Source organism: Myotis myotis, unplaced genomic scaffold, assembly GCF_014108235.1.
Source record: "Myotis myotis isolate mMyoMyo1 unplaced genomic scaffold, mMyoMyo1.p scaffold_m19_p_2, whole genome shotgun sequence".
Classification (NCBI taxonomy): domain Eukaryota; kingdom Metazoa; phylum Chordata; class Mammalia; order Chiroptera; family Vespertilionidae; genus Myotis; species Myotis myotis.
In genome coordinates this window covers 160,495,555-160,523,547 of record NW_023416324.1, presented here as the reverse complement: position 1 = coordinate 160,523,547, position 27,993 = coordinate 160,495,555, and the positions used below count along the sequence as shown (strand labels likewise).

At 47.8% G+C, this 27,993-nt stretch overlaps 1 protein-coding gene across 5 annotated transcripts in view; it reads left to right on the top strand.

The window, feature by feature from the left end:
• MYLK (myosin light chain kinase) overlaps positions 1 to 27,993 on the top strand; it is a 272,007-nt gene that overhangs the window by 79,989 nt on the left and 164,025 nt on the right. For 3 of the 5 annotated variants that reach the window (XM_036348904.1, XM_036348907.1, XM_036348909.1), the window contains exons 1-2: positions 13,567 to 13,693; positions 21,017 to 21,184. In XM_036348904.1, coding sequence (XP_036204797.1) covers positions 21,020 to 21,184 — 165 coding nt within the window. In that variant the 5' untranslated portion in view covers positions 13,567 to 13,693; positions 21,017 to 21,019. Of the gene's footprint in view, positions 1 to 13,566; positions 13,694 to 21,016; positions 21,185 to 27,993 lie in introns of those variants that run through there. The other 2 variants (XM_036348905.1, XM_036348906.1) reach the window with 2 other exon arrangements.

The window sequence follows — 27,993 nt, the reverse complement described above, 5'->3', positions numbered from 1 at the left end:
TTTGATGAGCAGAAGCAGGAAGAGCAGATGAGTTGCCAGCCGAGCCTTCCTCTATCTGTGTACCTGGAAGCATTGCTCCCTAGAGTTCTTGACTTGTGGTAGAAAAGCCCACGCATAGCTAGTGCAGAAATAAGTCCAAGTGCCAGAAGATGGGTTAAGCAGATGGGAGCTTGGCCTGGGTGGGCTGTGTTTACTTCGTGATGCCTGTCCTCTCTTTGGTTGGCTCTGCTGAGGCTGGCTCATCGGAAACCTGAGCAGAGCACCATGTTGACTCTCTGCGCTTACGAGAAGAATGGGTAGGATTATTGAGGAGGCCCTCTCCCCTGTGCTGCAGGGGGATTGGTCTGACCCTGAGCACCCCAAGATGCCTGCCTAGACATCATGGGGCTGGACTTTCCGTAAACAGTGTCTCCTCTCAGCCTCAGTTCAGAGGGGGTCCCACCCAATGGAGAAGCCAGTCAGACACCGCTCGCTGCACTGACCAAACAGATAAATGGTTCATGGTTTGCAGAATGAAGAGATAGCTAAACCTTTTTAAATGTTCCCACCCCCCCACCCCCCCCTCCCCGCTGTTGTTTGGTTAAAGTATGCTGGTGCCAAGCGTGGGAGCAAGTTCTCTTTGGCTTTTCCTGGACTTAAGCAAGTAATTACCTCCTGGCCCCTGGAAACTATTTGAACCCTCTGGTTAAGACATAAGGGGGAAATCATTACCTCACTTCAAAAAGAGAGCTCTGCTTTGGAGGTCTGGCTGTACTCGCCAGGAACCTTGTAACTGGGGGAGGACACCTGAGCGAGTTTGACTCATGCCTAATTGCTGCTTCCATAGTGGCCCGGTGGGGAAAGTTGACCTTTTCATGGGAGAGAAAGTACCATTGTGAAGGTTTAAACTGAAAGTAAGCAAGCAAGGTCATTCTGGCCTTACCCTCATTTTATAGAACAGGCATGGTCAATAGTGAGGTCCAGGTCTTACTTGGGCCCAGAAATCAAGAGGGACAATGCCATTAGGGAGACAGAACCTGGCCCTGACAAATAGGTTTGGGCAGAGCAATTGATGAAGAGTTCTTCAGTCTAATGTCCTGAATCTCTCCCCATCAGACCCTGGACTCCGGGAAGTCCCTGGGGACTGCATGCTCTAAGAAAAGTCCTGTATCAGGTCATGATTAAAAAACAAAGGGAGCCTGGCTGGCATTGCTCAGTGATAGAGCATCGACCTATGAACCAGGAGGTCACAGTTCAATTCCTCGTCAGGGCACATGCCCAGGTTTGGGGCTTAATCCCCAGTGTGGGGTGTGTAGGAGGCAGCCAATCAATGATGCTCATCATTGATGTCTCTGTCCCTCTCTCCTTCTCCCTTCTTCTCTGAAATCAATAAAGTTATATTTTTAAAAAGCAGAGAGAGAAGAAACAGATTCATGACCTTAAATATTAATGATAAAAGCTCCATATGAAAGCATTTTGTTAAATGTTATGTGACTGTGAGAAATGGAGGTTAGTAATTAGAAGTGCACTGTTAACTTAATAGATGTGTTGGGTATAGATGAGCACATTCTGTACTTCTTTTTGGTCTAATCAACCACACCTGGAGAGGCCTCGCTGGTTGGCTGCTGTGCCCACTGGATAGAAGAAAATTACCTAAATTGCCTAGAAGAAAATGTTCTGATGGCTAGAATGGTCATTTCAGAGCTTTGCAGTGATGGTAAACAATGTACTTCTCTTCAGAGCTCTGTACCATCCTGTTACCGTGGGGTAGAGAGACCATTTAACACCCAATAAATGTTGGGACCACATGCCTCTCTCTCAGCTGAATGCAAGAGATGGACTGCTGCTTTTGTGTTGACTGAATGTCCTGAGTAGGATACGGAATTACGGGGTTCAGCAGTGGAAAAACATGAAGGCTTTAAGGGCCTGTGACTTAAACTAGCTGTTTTATTTCTATGTTTATTATTTTATCTCTTCTCTCTTTGTAGTCTGGCCTCTCCCTGAATATTCTAAGTCCCTTGTTCTCTAGTTCTGTGCTCCCCTGGCCAGTTATGAGCCCTAATACTGGGGTGGCCCATTGATCTTCCTGCTGGCCTGCACCAGCCTGCACTTCCCTCTTTGGTGGCTGATGGGGTCTGTGGGAAAGGCTTTCCCCTCTGTGTAGTAGCCCCCCGTTTCTGAGAGAGGGTTGGAAGGGACAGAGGCTGTCTCCTCCCCCCTGGGAGCCAGTTGAACTGATATCTCTGAGCACAGGTACTCTCTCCAGAGGGTCAGTCACATTTTGCTGTGTTCTGACTGATGAACTTTCAGCCCAAGCCTGAAATTGGGACTCAGAGATGCCCAAACTCCACAAACACCATCTCCAGACCAAAGGACACCCCATCCACCTGTGGCAATCAGGGGCTCCAGAGTAACCTCTTCACCCAGAGCGTGGGTACTACAACTGGGAAGGAAAAGCAGGGGCAGGGGTGGGAGGGCACTCAGGGTGTGAGGGAGGGAGCTCATGGGAGCAAATGGAGACCACTGGCTGAGTGAGGTCCAAAGTAAGGCGCGTGTCTGCACTCTCACTGCAGCGTTTGTTTCATTGTGTTGAGAAGATGTGGTGTCTGTTATTCTCTGTCTCACCTTATTTGTGGTTGCAGTGGGCATTGTAGGTGCTCAATAAACACACAGTGATGGGTGTGTGGGCTGTGCATACTGACCCTCTGGCTGAAGTTTTTTCTGCTTTGCTGGGAGCACAATCTCGATAAACCTGGCTTGATTGGCTAGATGGTCAATGTGGGAACCAAGGATAATATAAATATTCTAAGTTGTCAAGAGGGAGTTGCATCTTCTCAGCACGCTTTTGTCCAGCCATGGAGCAGGATTTTTGGACATCAGTGACCTAAGAAGTTGGGATCTGGAAGAAGATTCTTATAGATGTGAACCACTGGAATTTCCTTGCTAGAGGGTGTGCATGCTTGTGGCTGTGACTTTTGGCTACTATTGTATATGTTCTGCTTCCTGGTGTGCAAGGCTAAGCTAATTGCTAGCAGACTGGCTAATCACTTCAGAATCAGCAGTGACTGACAATTGTCAAATGAGTTTTCTTAACACACCCCGTCCAGCTACCCTGGCAGGAAGGTGAAGGTAGCTGTCTGAGATGCTGTCTGCAGACCACAGAGGCTGACTGATGTGCACATCATATTACAAACTGATACACCAACAAGGGCTGTTAGAGGTTTTCTAACCCCAGAGAGGTTAGGACACTTCCCCAGGACCCACTGTTAGCAGATTCTGTCCCTGAAACTCAGTGGCTCTGGCCTTAAGTGGGCCCTTCTCTCTGGGCCTCAGTTTTCTTTCTACAGGTGGAGATGGTGAGTTAAGGCCCTTCTGTGTGTAATCTAGTGGCAGAGCCAGAATAAGAGGCCAGGACCTTGGACTCTGGCCCACTCCCAGCTCTTCCCCGTGGCATCTCTAACAGTGTGACCTTTTTCCAAGGGTCTGAATGGTGTAGTCAGAGACCTGGGTTCAAATCTTTTGGCTCTGTGACCTTGGATGTACTGCTCAACTTCTGAGTCTTCTCTTCATCTTTAAAATGAAGATAATGTTTATCTTACAGAGTTGCTTTGAAAAGGAAGTTAACTTAGGTAAAACCCTCAGTACAGTACCTGGTCCCTTTTTAGCATTTCATAAATGGGTTATTTTTATTGCTAACAGTAGATATTGTGGTTCACACTCACTGCATTCATCTGGATCGGAGGTTTCCTTTCTGTGAAACAGGAGGGTTAGATGGGACCAGTGCTTCTCCCCTCAAGGGAAGTGGAGAGAGCATTGCATTCCTTTGGCATCCTATAGTTGTTTGTAAAATCTACATATAGTTGTGATTTTCTACAATAATGTGAATGCATTGGTTTTAATATAAGAATGCTTCCTCCAAATCTTTGAGTATAGTTGATCCTTCAGGATGAGGTGGCCTCAGCTATCCCCATAGTGCACACACCTGACCCCCTCTGTGGATGAGGTGGGATCGCATCATTTCTAAGGTCCCTCCCAGCCTTAACATTTCAGGTTCCTAGGGTGAGTGAGTCTCCTATTCAAAGGACCTAAGGTTGGTACCCAGGAATCCTGAAGGAACCTCAGAGAGGCAGGCTCCCATGTGCCCCTGCCCCTACTGAGACTGGAAAGGGCTAAGTGGGGTGTATCCAGCAGAAGGGAGGGAGATGATACAGCCCCTTGGAGTAAAGAATGCAGAAGTCTGGAGGAGGAGCAGGGCTATGTCTGAGCCTGACTTTTGGCTGTTGTGCTAATACCTGGCTAGGTTGGGTTGGCAGTTCTCCACCACCCCAGGTAAGTTCCAGAAAACACTAAGCCATTGTTTCTCATCCCCAGCTGAAGGCTGTCCTGGGAATGGGCCCTCATATCATGGGAGATTGGGTAAGGGCAAGGGGTGAACTGCATGTGGAAACATAGAGTTTGTCACACGGCCAAGGCATCCTCCTGGCAGTTCTGGTATAGTACCCAAGGCGTAGGATTGGGGTTGTGCCCAGCCAGTGGAAGCAGAGTTGAGGGAAGCCTGAAGAAGAGCAGCAAGCTCTGGAGAAGAACACAGAGATTTCTGTGTTGTGAATGGGAAGAGAGAGCATCTCTGTATATGGGGAGAGGAATATAGGTGGTAATTACATTTCCTACAGATTAGTCACTATGCCTAGTCTCACCCTCAGGCCTGAGGGATTGGAATGAAGTCATCCATTTGTTTAGGACAAATATAAAGGACTTTCCCTGAGCTAAGGATTGACTACATTAGTCAAATTTGTACCCATCAGATATCATTCAATAATATCCAAGGGACTATCAACACAGTTGTTATGCTGGAAATTTCCTGTTGGGCATGGTATTTATTATAATAAGATTTAACATATCTTGCTTAATCTTTCCTGAGCATGTTATCAAATTGAGCCAGGACTTGGTGCAAGGACTAGATTCTAGTTCTGCTTTATTAGCTCTGTGACTTTGGGCAAGTCCCTTGGCCTTTGAACCTCAGATTTCTCATCAGTAAAATGGGGTTTGGCATATCTCAATAGGTAGTGAAGTTGAAGTGAGATCTTGATTGGGAAAGCATTTTGTAAGTTGTCAGTAGCTCAATGTGAATTTTAAATAGAAACCCTTTGGACAGCTTTATTTAAAGGCATTGCTATCCTCTAGGTCCTCCACAACCTAGTCTCAACCAATATAATGACTATATCTCTCAAAACTCCTCTTGGTCCAACTCTTTTCCAAATGAGTTCCCTTGTTCTTAGACATGCAGCACCATCTGCCCCTTCTCTTCCCCCCAGCGCAGCTCTGCTTAAATCAGTGGTTCTCAACCTTACTAACGCTGCGACCCTTTAATACAGTTACTCAATTTGTGGTGACCCCCAATTTCATTGTTACAAATTGAACATAATTAAAGCATAGTGATTAATCACAAAAACAATAGGTAATTATATATGTGTTTTCTGATGGTCTTAGGCGACCCCTGTGAAAGGGTCGTTCGACCCCCAAAGGGGTTGCGACCCACAGGTTGAGAACCGCTGGCTTAGATGGTCCTGGTCCTTTCTCTGTGCCTCGAAAACTGTGGAGATCCCTGCCCCCATGTTTGAGGATACATAGGTCCACTCTGGGCCCATTTCTTCAACTGTAAAATAAGGGTGTTGGATTAGATGATTTGGGTCTCCCCCGAATTCTGTGATCCAGCCATATCCACTGTGCTAACAGTAAATCACAATTTGGGAGGGTGAGAACAATGCTTATTATCTAGCCATTGTCAAGTAACTGATAAAAAGAAGTCAACATAAGAGTATGAATTAGCAGTCTACTCTTTGTGATAGATACGGCTATATCTGCAACAATATTGAAATGAATTAGAGCATCTAAGTGAAATATGATACCTCTGCTTCTTCATCATAATTGACTGTTATTGAAGAGTTACCATTTGTTAAGTGCTTGCTGTGTGCCAGGTTCATTTTATTGTTACTAGTGTGCTAGTACTAGTGGTGACCAGCTATGTTCTTGACACAAGTCTGGGCTTGACCCTAGAGTAATGATTGGGCCTCTTTGCAGGTGAGATGGCCAGTTTGAAAATTGCATGGGAAAAAACCTACCTGGATTGAGCCCACTCCCTCCTCCAGCATGTGGGAGACTCCCAGTCTTTTTTTTTTTAATATATATTTTATTGATTTCAGAGAGCAAGAGAGCAGGAGAGAGAGAGATAGAAACATCAGTGATGAGAGAGAATCATCCATTGGCTTCCTTCTGCACGCTCCCTATTGGTGATTGAGCCCACAACCCACATACCGGGAATTGAACCATGACCTCCTGGTTCATAGGTCGGCATTCAGCCACACCAGCCAGGCAGAGACACCCAGTCTTGGCTGCCTCCCCATTCACCTTCTCTGTGCACCTACCGTCTTGTCTTAGTGCTAATAACTAAGAGTGGAAGGAAAACTAGAAATTCATCATACCGTTTGCCAGGCCTTCAGCTTCAGCCAGAGGAGGCAGATTGTGTTCGTAGGAGTAATTAGAAAACAACTGCAAGCCCCACTTTCAAATCTGGGAGCCTGTAGGAGTTGGTAAGTCAGGTTGGCTGTGTGTTTTCTTTGCTGTGTCACAGTGGGGAAGTATCGTCAGGCCTCTTCGTAAAGGAAGCTCAAGTGAGCTATGGACATGCCAGAGCCAGATGGGTACTGGCAACTGCCTGGGCCCCAGCAGGAGCTGTGGGCACTTGAGGCTGGAGAGTCTTCAAATGCAGCCTTGGTCCTTATCAGCCTTGGTTCTTATCACTGTTCTCCATCTCTGCAGCCCCTGCCCCCCCCCCCCCCCCCCCCCCCGTCAGCAGTGCTTCCTGCCCCCCTCTCCTGGGAAGACACTGTTCCAGCCTGATGCCTGAGGCTCTCACGTGGGAAGGCAGAACTCCCACAGAAGTATTCTCTTCATTCTCTCTCCTCCACTTATCCCGGTGTTAGTCTAGCCACAGAGCTAATGTTTTCCCAAGAGAAACAGGCCAGGGGGAAGCTGGCATCCCCCTAAAGTGCATGGAGAGGAGCAGGCGCCACGTGAACTCTGCTCACAGTTCGCCTGCATCGTGTTCTCAGAGTCTAAGGGCCCTCCTAGCACAGGATCCTCTGGGCCTGTCCCTTCAGATTATCGACAAAGGGCCAGTTTCCTCCCCAAAAGGGAGGGCCAGTGTGCACTTCAAGCAACTCAGAAAGAAGGTGGGGCAGCCAGCCTGGAGCTCCAGAAGCTGCTCAGAGCCCTTCAGGACGGGGTGTAATCAGTAGAATCATGAGGCTCCTGCCCCTCCTAGGCCTTCTTCTCCAGAGCTTTCCTAGGCTTCTCTGAAGACCAGAAGAGGAGGGGCAGGGCAGACTCATGGCACAGACTGGTGGCCCTTCTCTTCACTCCCCTTCCCTCCTCTTTCTAGATCTCTCCTCACCCCTGTGACATTCCAACACCATCAGCACACCCATACCACTGTGGGCTGCCCCAACCTCCCCACTAGCCCTCACACCCCCTCTCCCCAGCCCCAGACTCATGTTTCTACATAACTCAAATTATTAAATGTTGGCCGAATTGAGGGAGGGAGAGGAAGTTAGAAAGAAAAGGAATATATATCCTATATAATAAAAGAGAAACATAGTAATTAGCATACGACTGCTACCCTTCCCATTGGCTAATCAGGGGAATATGCAAATTAACTGCCAGCCAAGATGGCGGCCGGCAGCCAGGCAGCTGGAAGCGAACATGAGGCTTGCTTGCTTCAGTGACGGAGGACTCCAACGTTCCCCGCCTGCCTTGCCGGCCTCTGAGCTGCAACTCTAAGCAACTATGTTACAAATGTAGAAGCTAAACAAAACCCCAGAAACCTGCTTTAGTCGCCGGGCTTCAGCCAGCAAGATCGCAACATTGTTTCAAATACAGAAGGTAAACAAAGGCCAGATACCTGCTTTCAGCAGCAGAGACCTAAGATCTGGAGCCTCAGAGCTAAAGCTGGCCCAGAATAAAAAAAGAAAAAAAGAAAAAAAGGAGGGGTTGGGAGCTTCCGTCACCTGCCAGCCTGAAAACAGCCCTTAGCCCCTCACCCAGACTGGCCAGGCACCCCAGTGGGGACCCCCACCCTGAAGGGTGTGTGACCAGCTGCAAACAGCCATCATCCCCTCACCCAGGCTGGCCAGGCACCCCAGTGGGCAAACCACCCTGATCCAGGACACCCTTCAGGGCAAACCAGCCAGCCCCCACTCGTGCACCAGGCCTCTATCCTATATAGTAAAAGGGTAATATGCCACCGGGATCAGCATGACAGGGGGCAGCGCCCAAACCCCCTGATCGCCCTGCGGCTCTGTGTGTGACAGGCTGCGGCGCCCCAACCCCCCCCCCCCCCCACGGGCCCTGCTCTGTGTGTGACAGGGTAGAGCCATAACCTCCCCATTGGCCCTGCCCTGAGTGTGACAGTGGCAGCACCCCAACCCCCTGATCTGCCCTGCTCTGTGTGTGACGGGGCGGTGCCCCAACTCCTCTATCGGCCTTACTCTGTGAGTGACATGGGGGAGCTCCCCAACCCCCTGATCGGCCCTGCTCTGTGCATGACAGGGTACGGAGCCCCAACCCCCCTGATGGGCCCTGCTGTGTGAGTGACAGGGGGCAGCGCCCCAACCCCCTGATTGGCCCTGCTCTGTGCGTGACAGGGGATGGCGCCGCAACCTCCCCGTTGACCCTGCCTTGAGTGTGACAGGGGGCGGTGCCCCAACCCCCCAATCGGCCCTACCCTGAGCGTGACTGAGGGTGGCATCGCAACCTCCCGATCTGCCCTGCTCTGTGCATGATAGGGGCGGCGCCCCAGCTCCCCAATCGGCCCTGCTCAGAGCCCGAACAGGGGCTGCACCTAGGGATTGGGCCTGCCCTCTGCCACCCGGGAGCAGGCCTAAGCCAGCAGGTCGTTATCTCCCGAGGGGCCCCAGACTGCGAGAGGGCACAGGCCGGGCTGAGGGACCCCTCCTTCCCCCCGAGTGCACAAATTTTTGTGCACCGGGCCTCTTGTGTATATATAATTGATTTTTTTACAGAGAGGAAGGGAGAGGAATAGAGAGTTAGAAACATCAATGAGAGAGAAACATTTATCAGCTGCCTCCTGCACACCCCCTACTGGGGATGTGCCTGCAACCCAGGTATATGCCCTTGACCGGAATCGAAGCTGGGACCCTTCAGTCCGCAGGCTGGTGCTCAATCCACTGAGCCAAACCGGTCAGGGCAGAAAAGGAATATATTTTATGCTGAATGATACTCCCCATTAATTTTGCTATTAATATTTGCCACTCTGCTAAGGGATTAAATGAGGTACGTCACCTTAAGTACTTACTCCCATGCCTGACACATAGTTAGTGCTCACTAAACAGTAGCTATGATTAGTTGTCTCTCTTTCTTCTTTTTTCCTGGGGGTTCTGCTCAGCTCTTTCAGCCCCAGCCCCTCTGTGGACAGACCTGGGAGCGGCCTCGGCTGAGAAGCTGGAATAACAGTATAGGCACCTGTTACTAGCACTTGCCCAGTCTTCAAAGCTTTCGTGGCCTTTGCTGGTATGTCCTGAGGACCAGGTGTGCCTGCCTGACTTGGCTGCTGCTCCCGTGGAGCCTGTGTGGTGGGCCCGGAACAGAATCCTCTGGTAGGGAGGCCTTCGCCTCCTCCCTGGTGTCCCGCAGCATCTTGTTCCTGCTCTGGGCTTGGCTTCCCCTGCTGGAACCTTTCCTACCTGTCCAGGTGTCCTATAGAGGAGACAGGTGCACTAGGGCAGGAAGGGCCCATGTAGAGAAGACTAGGGAAGGAAGCTGACTTTCTTAAGGTCACACATCTGGTTGGGCTATAGCCTAGTAAGCACTAGAGTCACTGACTCGCTTCTGTGCTATTTTACCCTCTGGTGCTATCTTCTGTTTTCTCCTGTGCCAGCTCCCTTCTTGGCCACGACTGCTTCTATCCCCTGAGCTTTGACAGAAATCTGAAAACAACGGCAACGTTAACAATAGCAGCCACCAGGGACTGAGAACTTATTCTGTGCCAGTGACTGCTCTGGGGATGCTTTTTAAACACACTGCTAACCCTCATAGCAACCCTGCAGAGTGGGGGTGGGTATTAGTTGTGGCCCCACTTTACAGATGGGGAGATTAAGACTTTCATATTGTCACTTGCCTCAGGCCACACAGTTTAGCATCGAAGACCACAGCCGAGCAGTGTGTTCTTGGCGATGGGGCATCGTGGGGATGGGAGCTGTGAGTACTGTTCCTGCTCCCCGAGTTGATTGCCCAGGCTCGCACAGGCCTGAGTACTCACAGTGCTCATTTTATGGGGTTTAAAAAAACTGGGCACAATTGGTATGGCCTAGAAGACCAGAGGGAGGAGGCCTGGCGTTTGAGGAGGGGATGATTGGATAAACACACGTGTGACCCCTCTGCAGGGGTGACACCTGATAATGAAGTGAGCGAACTTTAGGATTGTTGCTAGATTGTGATAGGAATGTGCATTTTGCTAATTTAGTTATAATCGGGGTTTCTGGCTCTGCTTGCTTTTTGCGTGTGACTTTTACTGCAGAAAGCTGCTCTCAGCCTGTTCTCATTAAATCACAAATTAAGCAAGAACCCCAGCAGGAAGAGAGTAGCTCCGGGGGATCAGGCCTCGCTCGTTCACACTGTGTGTGCGGTTGGGTGTATTTATTTTATTCGGTCTGTGTGTGTATGTGTGCGTGTGTCCCCTTTCGAGAAAACTTAAAAATAACTTTCTGCCAAAGATGTGGGCACTCAGGGTTGTGTTGCTGAGCAGACACCCTCCTCCCACCCGCGGTCTGCTGCTTTGTTGATGTGGCCAGGCTGGCGTGGGCAGCTCATCTGCTCGTAGAAGCCCAGCCTCTCCTTTAATGTGTTTTCCAAGAGGAAAGGCCCAGGAAGCCTTGGGGAGGGAGAGGCTGCCTGGTGCTTGGGGAAAACTCAGCGGTGGGAGGCAGAGCCGGCTGGCTTTGCATGATTTCACTTGGGAATCCCGGGATGTGGAACCGAGTTGCTCAGAGAAACCCAGAGAGTGTACCCCGAGCGGAGCATCATTATGCCCATTTCACGCTGAGAAGCAAACAGTAGGATGGATGCACAAGCTACATGCCGGGCTTAGAACGAGACTGGCATGTGTCTTGAACTAATTGCCTGTGGGACCCAAAGGAGTAGATCGTTTATGGTGTGGCGTGTTCTCCCACTGCACTGCTTTCTCTACGTCCTTTCTCTAGCATTCACAGGAGTCCCTGTGCAATAAAATGAAATGGAGTCATAATTTGGAAATGATTTAAAAATTTTTTTTAACCCAAAATTCTATTCATTCATGCATTCCACAATGATCTATTGAGAACTTATCAGTAATTTTGCTTATTGGCATTCTGGGCATTGGGGATACAGCAGTGAGGAAAACACACAGGACCTGTGACCTGGTGACGCTCGTGCTCCAGGGGGAAGACAGGTTAATCATATAACCGTACAACTGCCTGGCTGCCAACTATGATGTGTGGAATCTGATGCGCTTTCCTAACGTGGGACCTGACCCAACCTTCATGGGACCAGAGTCTGTGTTATTTCCAATCAGCCATTTTGTACTTGGCAGTTGTTGTTGTTTTTTTTGTGTGTGTGTGTGTTTTGAGCCTACGTGTGGGAACTTAAAATTTGTTCTTTTAAATGTCCTCTCAAGCTCTGGTCCCTTTTGCTGATCTTTCAAGGTGTATTTAGCATCCAACGTGGTAGATGTTCCTACTTGCTTAGTATAATCCACTGATTTGATAAACATACCTTCCATGATTTTGTCCAGATCAAATGAGTGTCCACTACCAGAGACCTCCGTCTAAGGAGACTTAAATCCGATTTGCCCCCATTCCTCAGTGGTGAACAGCATTGTGGGACTTTTTTATTCTTTCCTCTTTTATTAGCCATAAAATATTCAAATATCTACTACGTTCAAGTTCTTTCAGAATCTGGGTGTACCTTTAGTTCTTAGCCAAGAACTTAAATGGCTTAATGTGTTCTCTTCATCAGTGTCTGTTTCAGGTTTCAAATCTCTCTGGTCCACATTTGTTCAACCGTTTTCTTTGGAAGAAAAGATGGAATCAGATTAAATACTGATTCACCCTCTTCCCCATCCCCGCTAAAAGCTACACACCACTACCTTCATGAAACCACTCTTCCACTTGTGTATTTAAGGAGGACAGAAGTGAGGGCCCTTGGTGACAAAGAGAGCAGGGGGATAGACTAAAGCAGCAGTTCTCAAAATGTGCCCTGGGGACCCTTCTCAGTCCTTGAGGCCATGAGTCCAAATCATTTTTGTAATAAAATGTTGTTTGCTCTTTTCACTCACCTTCTCTCCCAGGGTACAGTGGAGCTTTCTAGTAGCTACAGATACTAATACTGTGATGTCACAACAGCTTAGATACAGAAACAGATATGAAAATTTAGGTGTCTTCCATTACGTCAGACAGCAAAAACAACTCTTCTTACTTTTTTTGTTTTGGGAAATACATTTTTTCTTTTTAAAATGTTACGTTAACACATAATGGGCTTATTGATGCTTTTAAATGAACTAATATTTTTTAGTTTTAATCTCTAACACAGTGAATATTGATAGCAATAAATTACAAACGAAAATTCTTTGGGATCCCCAGTAATTTTTAGGACCATGAAGGGGCGCTGGGATCAAGAAGTTTGAGAATGGATGAGCTAGAGGGTAAGGGGTCATGTAGGTGTTAGGAGAATACCAGTTACTCAGGAATCAGACACGAGCCAACAGAAAAGCTTAAATTCCTGTCATTGCCAGTTCAGACGTTCTCAGTCTGTCCCAAGGGGTGAGTTGCATAGGATGAGAGATTCCTCTGGAATGATGGAAATCCTTCTGTCCCTAGGAGGAGAGGTACTGGGCTAGGCATCACCTTCCTACCACGTTTTAGGGGTATGTTCCAGGGGCTGCTCCTGAAGCTCCCAGGGGGCAGGACCAGTGCCACTGGGTCCTCTGCACTGTGTGAACACAGCCTGTGGAGCCTGGTTGAAACCTCAGCCCAGTTTCCCTAAGACAGTTACAGCCCGGAGTTCCCCCATCCGTCTGCTCTCTGGGCTTGTCTCCCACTCAAGGGATCATAACCAGGGCTTCCTCACGTTAAGGAGAAAGGAGCAGGGTCTCAGGAGGCAAATGTCCCACGAGCCCTGGGTGGTGATTCTAGGCCAGATGTGCCAGGGGTGAGTGGTATTCCAGGCCAGATGTAGAGTTGGGGGTGTGCCCAGCCTCTCCAAGGGCTCAGCTCTCTGCTTGACAGCCTCCTCCCTTCGCTCCACACTCAGACTGGAATCTGCAGCTCTGTGAAAACCCATGAGCTTCCACCCTGGTTTCCCCAGGACTCCATTGAGAGCCTCTACAGCTGACAGCCAGGGGTTTCAAAGGTCACCCCAGCTGGGCGGATTAGAACAACAGATCTCCCTGACTGGGTGAAGCTAGCTGCCCAGCGGAAGGCGAGTTGCAACATCTGCGAGCAAAGTCTTTTTTCAGTCTGGTCCTGGGCTCTGGGGCGTGTCTGGCTCTCCTTCCCTCTCTTCCTTGGACAGACTGTGGACAGGAATCTCTGCAGTACAGTGGGAAAGCATGGCTGCCCACGCGTCCCGACTCATGTGAGAGCTGCCCGGGGAAGAGGCCACGGTAAGGCGTGTCTGTTCTTTGGTGTGTGGCTCCACTGCTTGCTCCCATGGGTTACAGCAAGTCAGCCTGGCACAGTCCACAGCACTTGGAGATTGGGAGCAATCAGGGAATTTGTCAGGATTGGAGTTCTGCAGAGAGAGGATTAAGGTGGGGAGTGGAGCTGTCATTGCCTGGTGGTGTGCTGCCTCTGATGAGTGTGCTGTGGCCTGTAGGTGGGTTCACTGCTGCCAGCCAGGCTGCCAGTGCAGAGCCTGCTGGCAGCCCTTCCCCGTAGGGAAGACGGAAGACGTGGTGTTCCCAGGGTGCCCTGCTGACTGACTCTGACTGGTGCTTAAGTGCCGGGGAGCACAATCATGCTCCTCCTGTCTTTCGCCAAAAGTACCGGGAGCGCTAGAGCGCTATCGCGCTCCTCCTGCAGTGTTACTATTAGATGCTAGTACAGTGGGGCCTTGACTTACGAGTTTAATTTGTTCAGAGACCGAGCTCGTTAAGGAGCTCGTTAACTCAAATTACTCTATCAACTCAAAGCAAAAAATCAGCCGAGAGACAGCTGGTATCTCGTTAGTCAGGACACTCGTAAGTCAAGGCCCCACTGTAGTTCAGTCTTTATTGACAGATGGCACCTAAGTGCAGATTATTTATGATGCCGAATGTTTGTAGTTCTAAAATTGATCAGGTTTCCCTAAGTTTTTGAATATGTAACTTCATTTACTTGCGATTCATAATTTTTTTCCTAAACTGCTGTAAAATCAGCAAAAATGCCTTGGCAATTTTAGCGTAGTTCCTAGGATATTGGTTGACACTCAAAGTTAAAGACAGCGATCACTTAATATGAATGCACTTTGGGCAGGAAAGGGGTCAGCTGGTTTCTCTAAACCTGTTCTGCCACTCAACTCGATCCCCATCTTTAACTTTTATTCTGAGTCTTTTTGCCTCAGAGTTGCACTCTATTTTGGCCATAGTAAAAGTGTTCCTTTCTGGGTCAAGAGACAATTTATAGCGCTTTTGATCAAATTCAAGTCAAATTAACTTAGTGCTGTTTTAAATGACTAATGCATTCTATTACTTGTGGAAACCTTATTTGGAGGTGAGCTTTGGCTCAAGAAGTGTGTGTGTGTGTGTGTGTGTGTGTGTATGTGTGTGAGTGTGTGTGTTTGTGAGTGTGTGTGAGTGTGTGTGTTTGTGAGTGTGTGTGTGTGAGAGTGAGTGAGTGTGTGTGTGTGTGTGTGTGTGTGTGTGTGTGTTGGGGACGAGGGGCTGCTTCCAGCTCTTACACCACTGCTCTTTTGCACCCCCTTCCATTTTTTTCTCTTCTTCTCTTTTCCCTGATCATTATTGAGTAAAACTTTCTAGTTCAGCGGTTCTCAACCTGTGGGTCGCGACCCCTTTGGGGGTCAAACGACCCTTTCACAGGGGTCACCTAAGACCATCTTACATATCAGATATTTACATTACGATTCATAACAGTAGCAACATTACAGTTATGAAGTAGCAACGAAAATAATTTTATGGTTGGGGGTCACAACCATAGGAACTGTATTTAAACATGAGGGACTGTATTTAAAGGGCCAGAAGGTTGAGAACCACTGTTCTAGTTGGTTGGTTTGATTGCAGCCACCGAGCGCCACTCTGCCGATAGAGAAGATATTGCAGGTGTTCTTGATGGGAGTGTGGTCGCCAGGATGGATGAGGGGTTAGATGGGAACAAGGATGGTTTAGTTTGATTTTTTTTTTTTTTGATAGAGCATTCTAAATATGTCAGTAGCCATTAATTGGCAGCAAGGAAGGAGTCTTTATGTGTTGATAGCAAGGGATGGGGCAATGGACTGAGCAGAGCCGTTTGGGGTATCTGGCCCGCCAGGGACTGGGCTCTGGTCCTGCTTGCTTGATAGTTAAGTAACTGCCCCACAACCGCAGGGGACTGGATGTCTTCTGGCTTCATTGACTTGCCTGTTCTGTTTCTAACCATGAAGCCACACCTCCCCTAAGGATGGATTACTCCTGTCTTCTGTGTTCTTGAGCCTAAGCATGTTTCTTTTTTTAAAATTATTTTTTAATTGATTTCAGAGAGGAAGGTAGAGGGAGAGAGAGAGCTGGAAACATCAATGATGAGAGAGAATCATTGATCAGCTGCCTTCTGCACGCCCCTTATTGGGGATCAAGCCCAGGCATGTGCCCTTGATGGGAATTGAACCAGGGAGCCTTCAGTCCACAGGCTAACGCTCTATCCGCTGAGCTAAACTGGCTAGGGCTGAAGCATGTTCCCTTTGATGATAGTATCTGGGGCCTTTGGGAAGTTTAGGTGGACCTCAGCAGGTCTTGGATCAAGAGGATTTGTAGAGGGTCCCGAGCCTTATGCCACCACTCCTAGTTTTCAGCTCCTCTTACAGCAGAGGCCGAAGAGCCTTGTGTCTTCCAAAGCCAGGCCTGAGAGCAAAGGGGAAGCACATTCCTCTCTGCAACTCCCAGTATTCCTCTCTGCAATAGCCTCTGCCTGTGGCATCTCTCTTTACTGGGAATAGCAGGAAATTCCTCATCTAGGTCATGGGCTTGGCTTGGTTTTCACTTCTTAGCTTAGCTTCTTGACCTTGGACAAGTGTGGTTGGCTTTCTGAGCCTCGGTGTCCTCACTGGTAAAAGGAGCATAGTCAGAACTGCCTGGCAGGCTGTGGGGACTGAGTAAGACTGGTGCCCAGCACGGGGTCAGAGGCACACACCCTGCCCATTAGACGGTGCTACTAGAACAGACATGACAACCCTTCTTCCCCGTCTTTTCAGAGTCCTGCCATCTGCCTCTATTACTGTTACACAGTAATCCCACTCAGCCACCTTGTCCTGAAGAGATCGGGCTGGCCTGGGCATCTTGCTGTCCTGCGTGAAAGAGTCTGTGTCCTCTGGCGGAGAAACTGGTTTTCCTTTGGGAGCTGGATGATGATATTGACAGCCACCACTTATTGAATCCCCTTTATGCTGTACTATGTGTTTTAGACACACTCTATTCAAATCCTCCTTCAACTTTGTGAGACTGATATTATCATTCCCACTTTATGGAAAAGAAGACTGAGGCCAAGCGAATTGACATTCCTTGCCCAGCTCGCAATTAGAAAGTGCAGTGCCCCTCGATTTATGGCAGGATCTGACCCTCAGGACACCCACCCCCACCTCCACGCCACTCCCTACCCTCCTGCTGCTGACAGCACAGAGTGTTATCTGTCACCTCACCTCAGTGGCAGTGGAGGAGGGCAGAGGAACAGTGTCCCTTCTAGAGTATGGTCCTAGGTAGTCCTGCAGGATATAAGAGTCCCATCCCTTCCCTACCATGTTACTCCACTCACAACACACACGTACCTATTCACTGCCATACCCTAGCACCTAGCTTGGCATGTGGTAGCTGTTCAATAAACAGGTTTCAAAAAATTTTAAATTTTTTTCAATTATAGTTGACATTCAATATTATGTTAGTTTCAGGTATACTGTATAGTGGTTAGACATTTATAGAACTTACAAAGTGTCCCCCCATAAGTCTAATACCCACCTGGTACCATATGTTATTGACTATATTCCCTATGCTGTACTTTATTTACCAGGACTATTTTGTAACTACTACTTAATCTCTTCACCTTTTTAACCCAATCCCCCAACCTTTCTCCCATCTGGCAGTTTTGTTCTCTGTTTCTATGAGTTTGTTTCTGTTTTGTTTGTTTTGTTCTTTAGATGCCACATAGAAGTGAAGTCATATGCTATTTGTCTTTCTCTGTCCGACTTATTTCACTTAGCATAATACCCTGTAAGTCCATCCATGTTGTTGCAAATGGTAAGATTTCAATTTTTTTTTATGGCCAAGAAATATTCCATTGTGTATATACCACATTTTCTTTATCCAACTGTTTATTGATGTACACTTAGGTTGCTTCCATATCTTGGCTACTGTATATGAAATGTTCTTCTCTGTCTCTTGTTATAGCCTTTGTTTTAAAGTCTGTTTTGTCTGATATAAGTATTTCTACCTGACTTTTTTCCCCCCCCTTCATTTCCATTTGTCTGAAATACTTTTTTCCATTCTTTACTTTCAGTCTCTGTGTCTTCTGATCTGAGGTGGGTCTCTTGAGGGCAGCATATGTATGGATCTTGTTTTCATACCCATTCAGCCACTATATGTCTTTTGATTGAAACATTTAATCCATTTACATTTAAAGTAATTATTGATAGGTATGCAATTTTTGCCATTTTATTATTCATAATTTTTATCTTTTTCTTCTTCTTTTTAAAGAAATCCTTTAACATTTCTTGTAATACTGGTTTGGTGGTGATGGACTCAGTTAGCTTTTTTCTTTTTCTGGGAATCAGTCAGTATGTTTTAATTGAGTGAATGAATGTATCATGATTCATGCCATTAAAATTATATCACGGTTACTTTGAAATGGTTCTGCAAATACATACGCAAACACAATGATATGAGTATGACACAATGCTAATAACTGAATCCATAAGATGAGTAGTTGAGGTGATCATTTTATCATTCTACTTTTCTGTGTCTTTGAAATTTTCCATAATAAAACTTATTTTTAGTTTAAAATTTCTATATTATTAAATTTCTATCATTATTTTTCTTGTAAGTATACACTCATATAACTGACTGATATTCCACTGTGTTTAACCCATCTTACTGTTAGATATTTAATGTGTTTTTTAAAAATTTCTATTTAACTGGGTTATTTTTCTGTTTCTTTTGCTATAAATAATGTGATTAGCATTCTCACATACAAATTTGGGGCTGCATCTCTGATTGTTTCCAAATTACACATTTCTAAATGTAGGATTACTAGGAAAAAAAGATGGACATTTGTTTAGAATCATTTTGCCAAGTTGCTTTCCAGACAGATCACACCAATTTCTATTCCTCTGGTTGGGTACCAGCATGTCCACCTCACCACAGTCTCACTGGCATTTTGTTATCGCTCCTTTTAAATATCAATTTGGTTAGTTCCTAAGATAATAGCTTGTTCTTAAGTTGCACTCTTGGGTCCTTATTATGACTAGGCAGTGTCCATGTGTAGTGCTCATCTGTCTGTCTTCTATGAGCCATCTAAGGAATAGCCCTTTCCCATTTATCTGTCAGGCTGTTTTCTTACATGTAAAGTGTCCTAGTCCTTTGTTTTTTACTGTAAACATTTTATCCCAGATTATCATCCATCTTTTAATGTTGTCCAGAGTATGCTTTGACATACAGAAAATCTTAATTTTTTAAAGCTAGGAGCAGCTTTCAATTTTCTCCCTTGTTACCCCAACCTCAGGCCCCCTTCCCACCAGCCAACTCTGACTGCTTACAGGAGGTCAGAGGGCCCAGTAGTTAAGAATAGGGGCTCTGGTGCCAGACACCTGGGTTCAAGTGCCAGTCCTGCCCCCTATTCAATGCCAAGACCTTGGGCAAATTTCTGAATCTCTCTGCACATAGGTTTCTAATCCATAAAATGGGGGTGATGGGATTATTTATCTTACAGTGTTGTTGTGAGGAGCAAATGAGCTATTATTCATAAAGTGCTTAGAACAGCTCCTGGCGTACATAAAGTGCTACATAAGGTTTGCTTTCATTATTGCCAACTGCAACGAACCTTTTGGAAGGGATCTTGTTTGCAAAGCTAATATGGTATTAGTGAAAGAGAAAGCTGGATCTGTCCAGCAGGATGTGTCCTGTTAAACAAATCTAGGTGTTTGTTATTTTAACTTCAACTTCAAAATATTATCTCCATTTTATTTTTATTAGATGTTATTAAATTTTTTTTTTTAAGGTTGCACAGGGCTTCCTTTTTCTTTTCTTTTTTTTTAAAAATATATTTTATTGATTTTTTACAGAGAGGAAGGGAGAGAGATAGAGAGTTAGAAACATCGATGAGAGAGAAACATCGATCAGCTGCCTCCTGCACACTCCCTACTGGGGATGTGCCCGCAACCCAGGTACATGCCCTTGACCGGAATCGAACCTGGGACCTTTCAGTCCGCAGGCTGATGCTCTGTCCACCGAGCCAAACCGGTTTTGGCAGATGTTATTAAATTTAAACAAACTAATTACATGCTCACCCAACCCACAGTGTGCGATTTAAATGTGTGACTAAAGATCCCAAAAAAGTGAACAGAACATAAAAACTAGACATATTGTTCCTCTTCGGTTGAGCGGATGTTTGTCGTATGCCTGCAGTAGGCCAGGAGCCGTGGATTCTGTAGAGCATAAGACATGGTCCCAACCTGGAGCCTTCCCAGCCTGGGGAAGCTTCCACCTGGAGCAGGGATACCTGGGATGTATGCTAGGTGGTGGTTGAGGGTGTCCAGTGAGCTTGGCTGGGATCTGACCGCTCAGATTCCGTCACTGATGCCTGTGTTCCTAGCCTGGTTCTCCAGACTTTCCAAGGGATTTAGGGAGCTCTCCCCTAACTCCATCTTCCTAAGGGACCCTTTCTCTCTTTATGAGAGCCAGAGCTGGTTTCTGTGGTAACTGAGAACTTGGATTCCTGCCTGTTACCAATCCCTCTTCTGGAATCAGTCCTCTCTCTTTGGGCCAGCTGACTCTGCCAGTCCCCATCGAGGCATCTTGTCTAGTCCCAGCGAGGTCCTGGGCGGGGAGTCAGAACCCAAGGTGTTCTCTCCGGGATGTCTCTGGGCAAGTGACTTATCTTCTGGGCCTCAGTTATAAATGAAGGAGTTCACCTAGATAATCTTAAAACACTCTCTTCTCTTCAGTCTTGTCCCCAAAAGTAGGATGTCCTCCCTAGCCTTCCTTCCCTTCATTCAGCCACACACCCTCACCTCACCCAGAATCCTGTCATATGAATCCCAAACTACTTTCTTTCTTGGAGTCTGTATCCTGTTTTTCTTTAGTTTGTGAGTTCTCATGGTGCAAGCAAAAGCAGCTTTTCCTTTCTGCCACAAATGCCTAATGTAGATGTTGATTCTGAAGGGTCAATGACTGATATATACCGATTTTAGATACGTATTGTAAAAACTCGGAGGACTGTTTGGTTTCTCTGTTCTTACCCCAGCTGCCGCTTTCCTGGAAGTTCTCCATGGGGTTTTGCAGAGGCCAGGGCATGGCCCTGGGAGCTGGCGTCTGAGACCAGCTGGGCCTCACCCTGGCAGCCTTGCGTGCGTGCGGAGGACACAGAGCCTCTCATTCCCAGAGGAGCTCCAGGTGGACTCTGACCTATTGGGGCACCCGCTCCCTGTGGAACTCACAATCCCAGGCCCAGCAAGCACGCTGGGCCTGCTACCGCCCGAGGAGAAACAGGACTGTGCTTTGTCTCATCTGACCCGTCTTCCTTCCTGTTTGCAGACTATGGGGGATGTGAAGCTGGCTGCCTCGGCACACGTTTCTAAAACCTCCCTCAGTGTGGATCCCTCGAGAGTCAGCTCCATGCCCCTGACCGAGGCCCCTGCTTTCATTCTGCCCCCTCGGAACCTCTGCATCAGAGAAGGAGCCACCGCCAAGTTTGAAGGGAGGGTAAGATGTGGGCTGGATGGGAGGCTGGGGGGAGATTCGGGCGGGGAGAGCGGGGGGCGGTTAGACTCCTTCTGGAGCCTTTTCCTCATCAGGATGGACCTGGTAGAGGACCTGGTTTGTTTTGGATCCACATGTAAAGTGAATATATGCCATTTGCCCTATTTATTTTTTTTATGACTTTGCTATGTTAGAAGACTCAGGGAGGGGGTGTGGAGGGACACCGAAATGCTTTGCTGTTAATGTCGGTCATGTCTGGGTATGCAATACCTGATTACAGGAGCACACATATGCTGGTGGCAGGAAGCGCACAGCTTGGGTTTAAATAAGTGCCTTGGAATATGGACAATTAAAAACTGACTATAATGTTTCTTTCCCTTTTTCCCTGGAAGGAGCGTTTAGTTAGCTAGCCTTCTCCTGTGTCCACTTGGTACACCCAGTGCAATGGGATGGGAGGTAGGACCCCTTATCTTCTGCTAATGCATATCGGTCCCTTTCCTTTACCGGTCCCCATTTCTTCTGCTACACATGGGCAGGATAATCCCTTGTCCATCTTGTACTAGAAGGGAGAAGAAGGTGGGCGCATTGAAGACTAGCTATCAGAATACCTGGTGTTATGCCCAATTGGAGAGACTTTCAGTGAGCTGCTGCCTCAGACCACTAGGAAGTCAAGTCATCCACTTGATGTGGAGATGCATGTGGCAGTCAGGGGATTTGCAGGTAATGCTTGTCCTGGATTCAACGCGGGGGTCTACCCCAGGAAATGCTTTAGAAGCTAGAGGACTTTGATCGGAGCAAAAGACAACTGAGGTGGTGGGAAATTCATAGGTTGCACTGTGAATCTACAGTTGACCCTTGAAAAATATGGGTTTGAACTGCGAGGTCCATTTATATGTGGATTTTTTCCAATAAATATACAATGAGCCCTCTGTATCCCCAGGTTTCGTATCTGTGGATTCAGCCAACCATGGATTGAAAACAGTATTTTTTATTTGCAGTTGGGAATCCACAGACACAGAGAGCTGAATTAAATGACATGTGGATTTTCAACTGTTTGGGGGTCAGTGCCCCTAACCCGCATATTGTACAAGGGTCAATGGCACAATTCAGGAGCAGGCCCCTGAAAGCTTGTAGGAGGAAGGGATTGAGCACCTCACTCTTCCCAGGTGACACTGGGCCCTGCCTTTGTTCAGGTGCCAAGTTTGGCTGGCGGTTCTCTGGAGAGAGTGCAAGCGTTGTGCTTTGAAAATGGCCCGGGAGGCCCTGCACCATGTGCTCACACAGGCCTGTCTAGTGAAGGCTGCTGGCTGGTAGTTGTGACATAACAGTCCTTGTCGTGTCTGTTATCTGAGAAAGTTTGTGGAGGAGGGTGGCAATGCTGCTGAAGGGTCTGTTTCTTCTCTCTGGGCACCACCAGGATGAAGGCTCTTTTCTGTTGTCCTGGCTGCAATCCCCCCACATCCCCACAGCTGGCAGGGCAGATGCAACAGGAAGAATCCCTAGGGCAGGGGTGGGCAAACTTTTTGACTCGAGGGCCACAATGTGTTCTTAAACTGGACCGGAGGGCCGGAACAAAAGCATGGATGGAGTGTTTGTGTGAACTAATATAAATTCAAAGTAAAGATCATTACGTAAAAGGGTACGGTCTTTTTTTTTTTTTTAGTTTTATTCATTTCAAACGGGCCGGATCCGGCCCGCGGGCCGTAGTTTGCCCACGGCTGCCCTAAGGGGTTAGAAAGCACTTGGATAGCCATGAAAAGGAAGGAAGTGCTGAAACATGCTTCAACATGAGTGAACACCGAAAGCATCATGGCAAGTGAAAGAAGCCAGACACAAAGGCCACATAGTGAATGATTCCATGTATGTGAAATGTCCAGAAGAGGCAAACCTATGGAGGTAGAAGGTGGATTAGTGGTTGCCACGGGCTGGGGAGGAGGAGTGGAGAGGGACTGCGAATGGGCCTGTGGTTTCTCTTGGGGATGATGAAAATGTTCTGAAATCATCTGGTGATGATGGTTGCACAACTCTGTGAATGCATTATAAAACACTAAAGTTGCACTCACAAATAAAAAATGAAAAATTTAAAGATGGCTTTGCAAACTGATCTCATCTGTATACCCACCCTCTTGCCCTCTGCCTCTGAGATGACCGCCTTCCTCAAATTCAGACAGACTGGAGAGGAAGAAATGACTTCGCTTCCTTAGAGTATGTTGGTGCCCTTGCTTCCTTTGTGACTTTGAGGTCATCGTGCCTTTGAGTTATTTGATTTGGAACTGTCAGGGAATGGACACTGGCCCAGGAGCCAGCACTGGAGTCCTTTGTTACTGTCATTGTCTGGTTGGAGAGGTCACACCTTCTAAGGATCTATTTCCTTACCTATCTATATAAAACTCTAATATGCAAATCAACCAAACGGCAGAATGACCTGCAGAATGACTGGTGGGCGGGAGTTGGGGGGGGGGGGGACAGCGAGCAGGTGGCACCAGGCCAGCCAAGGCGGTGCCAACAGGCAGAGGGAGGCGACTGGTGGCAGCAGTGGTGGGGGCGGGGCCAGCGTGTGTGCAGCACCCCACTCCCCCCATCACCCTGCCATTCGCCCTGCAGATTGGCCCTGATCGCCCGCCAAGCTTAGGACCCTGCCGGTGCATGAATTTTGTGTACCGGGCCTCTAGTTGGAGAATAAACAACTAGTTCTTTCTGTATTTCTAGCCTACAGGGATGTAAAAAGAAAATGAGCTGAAGAAGAAAATGGTAAATGTACTTAATAAAGTTAAAAAGTATAGTAACAGTATTTTTTTAATGAGGTCAAATTCACATAATGTAAATATAACCACCTTAAACATAACAATCCAGTGGCATTTAATGCATTCACAATTTTGATTGCAGTCTTCTTAAAGTATAGCAGTCTCTATGTGCAAGTTTTGTTAATTCTGATGAAATAGTTGACATATGTCACATGTGGACTACATGTTAAAATGAATGTGCTGCTAAGAAGTCAGCCTGCAGAGCTACTTTACCGCTTACCACCTGCCTGGGACAACCCAGAGCAGCATCATGGCAGCATGCTGGTGAGCGGTGGGCACAAAAGGAAGACGGCTCCGGAAAGATGTTAGAGGGAGTGCCAGGCTCCAGCTGCAGACTTGCAGAGAGAAATGCAGAGGGAAAGGCTGTCATAGAAAGGGCTCTGTAAACTAGCGTGCTGCTGTGAGTGTGTGTTACCACTGCAGCAGGGACACAAAGGGACATTTTGCATTGGGGAAAGGCCACCTCAGATGATTCCAGAATGAAGAAGCTGGTTATTTTGACACCAGAGATGAAGTTGTCAGGGGTGTTCCTCACCTGGAGCCCTCAGCGAAGGGAAGGGTAAGGCAGTGTTAACCTGAAGTGACCTGGGCGTTGAGCAGGTTATGGAAGCCTGAGCTCCAAGGGAGTTACCCACTGAGCATGGTCCGTGGTTCTCTGACTTCATTGCTGCGGCCGCTTGACCCTGCCTGCACCTGACTCCTCCCTCCAGGTCCTGTTCTAGATGCTCATTCTGCACCAGACAAGTCCTGTGTCAGGTTTACAATAACCTCAGGACCTCAACTCTTCAGTCACTGGGCTCTTAGAGAATCTCTTACAAGTGAGTGACTTTTAAAAATTAAATCTTCAGGCTACTACTTGGGCCCAGGCTGGTGCCCACTGTAGCTGCCAGGAGTCCTTCTCTTCCACGTGGTACCCCCGAAGCTCTGCCAGCTTTCCCCCCCCTTCCCTCCTTAAAGTTGCCACCAACAGCTTGAGCCCTGGAGCCTGGGTGTGAGGGTCCTAGGATGTGGGGGCAGGGGCCTCCCATGACTGTAGAAATACAGTGGACACCACCGACGTGAGAAAGCTGTAAAGGTTTGTTTCCTGCCACCTCCTGACGCTGGCAGTTAGAGGTTGGTTCGAACTGCGCTTTCTGTTTTTATTCCTGAAAGAGGTAAAAACGGCTGCCTGTCCTGCCCCCTTTTCCTTTTTTTAGGCCTATTTTTAAGCCAAGGACTTAAATGAACCCTTTTCTCCAATAAAGCCCCCCTTTCTAGCAAGAAGACTTGGTGACATTAAGGTGGGGCCACAGGTGCCCCTTGTGGTTCATGTCTTTTCTGAGACGCTCTGAACTATGAGATGCTCGGCTCTGTGGGTCTCAGTCCCTCACATCTACTAGGGTTATTCTAGTTTGTGGCAGATACGTTGGACAGCCAACACATAACTCATTACCAGTCCCCTTTGCCCTTGCCCTTCTGCACTGTAGAGGCCACTGTAGGGCTTTCCTTTGCAGCTAAGTGTGGCAGTGACACATTCTGGTTGAAGTCTGCTAGGGAGTTTCTGGGGAAGTTCTTGCTTTTCTGATTTTTCTTTTTCTTTTTCTTTTTTTTTTTTAAGTAAAGGTCATTACTGCTGCTCTCATATTCCACCCCTCCCCACTTCCAGTCTTGAATACAGATATGATACCCGGTGCTCAGGCAGCCACATTAAAACCACAAGGCAACAAGCCAGAATACTAAGGTTGGTTGTGTGTGTGTGTGTGTGTGTGTGTGTGTGTCTCGGCAGGGGTCAGCAGTGGATAGAGCACGAAGACCAGTCGCTAAGAGAAAAAAAATTCTAAGGCTTAAAGACTTTCTCAGATAGGATCTTTGGCTGTGATCATTCACACAGGAACTTTTACAAAAAGTATTCCTAACTGATAAACACCTAGTAAGATGCATGTGGAGGTACTGTCTCTTTAAATGATGGGGATAAATAGGGAAGCAGTCAAAGCACAGAGAAGCACTGAGGACACTTTCAGACCCTTACCCAGTCTGCCAGCAGTGAGGGGAGTGCCCTGTTATGAGTTGAACGTGGCCCTGCAGTCAAGCATTCTAGAAGGATCTGCTCCTCCTTGGTTGTGGCCGTCTGGCTTGAACCAATAGGGTCTAGGCCTGAGTGGAAGTCAACCACGTGGAGTCAAGTGGTAAGTTAATGTCTCTGTAGAACAACCGCTATTTGATCAGAGTCTACCGAACGGGCCAAAACTACATTCCTTTTCGGCCTCTGCCAGCCTAGAGCTCAAGGAGGCTATCTTTTCAGGAACCCCTGAAACGGTGGCTCTATCTCATCAGAGCCACCGTGAGACCCAGACAACCTGAGCTCATGTTCTCGAAACCCTGTTCCTTCTTCCTGCTCTACCCTGGCCTCAGAGCAGGGGACCTGTCTACCCCAGGCATGTGCTACTGGAGCCATATCATCCCCCATGTTCTGGCCCCCAGGACCCCAGAATTTTTTACCAAATGGCCCTGAGCCCACTTTCAAGGCCTGTGTGGCCTCCTCCCAGGAGAAGAGGAGTGGGGCACCCATTTGCTTGGGGGGATGAGAAGGTAGATACAACTTGGATGCGGGGTTCTGTTGTCCCCCCACATGCATAAGAGGACCCCTCCGTGCAGAAAGCAGCTGGGATGGGAAGAGTGGTGCACTGTCCTGTGCCACTGCCTGTGAGCACCGCTCGGCCCTGGGGCAAGGGGGCCTCGATGCTCAGACAGCCAGGGCCAGGGGCTGAAAGAAACTCCTCCAGCTGTTCTGTGGCCCATTCAGGCGGATCAAGTGTCGGCGAGCTGCTTCCCCACCACAGTGAAGTACGAAAGGAGCGATGGTGGCAAAAATGCTGAAATTACGGGAGATTTCTTCCCCTCGGTCCTGGAATTCATTCTTATCAGAAAAAACAAACGTAGTGATAGGCCCTGGCTGTGCTGTAGATCAAATGAGCTGATGCTTTAGTGCCTCTTGAGAAGTGCAGCTGAATGAGGTTTCCGTCCAGGCTGGGGTTCTTGGTGTTGATGTGGGTCTCTCCGTCAAGGGCTAGCCTGGCCTCATCAAGGCAGGTTTATGTTTAACTCGTGGAGGGTAGAGGAAGGGAACCAAGAAGACCTGCCCCATGAAAGCCTGAATCGTTCCTCAGTTTCCACCTTAGCCAGTAGTAATATCCTCCCCCCACCAACTTCTTCCCAGTTCACTTCCCACTCAGAAGCACTCCGCCACCCTGAGAAATTGGAAGGAAGTCGCTGATCTGCTCTCTGTCCTCAGGAGTCTTAATGATGTGGCTCTGGAGAAAAGCATGTGCATATAAACAGTAGGATATGACAGTGAATAATTCAATGCTTGGAATAGTTCAATAAATAGTTTGTATTATAGGAATTTAGAGGAGATTAAGATGAGGCTTGGAGTGGCTTGAAAGCTGGTTTCCTACTTCCTGAATCCTGTCTTTCTAGTGTGTCCCTCCTGCTGCTGCTTAAGCAATCCTCCTCAAGTGGCGTCTGCCCGTGTCACCCCCTGCTCAAGTCCTTGAACAACGGAGGGGGTTCTCCGTCACTGCCTACAAGGCCATGTACCGTCACCCTGACTCTCCGGCACTGTTTGCAGAGGCCCAGCCCCGCTCGCCCAGCCCACTCACACACAGCAGGAACTTTGTTCTGGTATCACTTTTGTGGAGAAAGGGTAGCCAAGAAAATAGTTGGTCTCCCCTACCTATCGATTTGGGGTTAGGGATGGGGGCAGAGTATGATAGGACGGGGACTGGCATTTGTTGGTGCCCTGTTGGGGCTAGGCATGTAACCTCAGTCATTTTGTCCTCATGGTAAAGGGGCTTTATCCAGTCAGAGAAAAACAAGCACTGCATGATCTCACTCATGTGGAATCTAATGAACAAAATAAGCTGATGAACGAAATAGATCCAGAGACGTAGAAGCATGGAACACACTGTAGAATCTCAGAGGGAAAGAGTGGGAGGGACAGTGGGTGGGAAGAGATCAGTCAAAGAACTT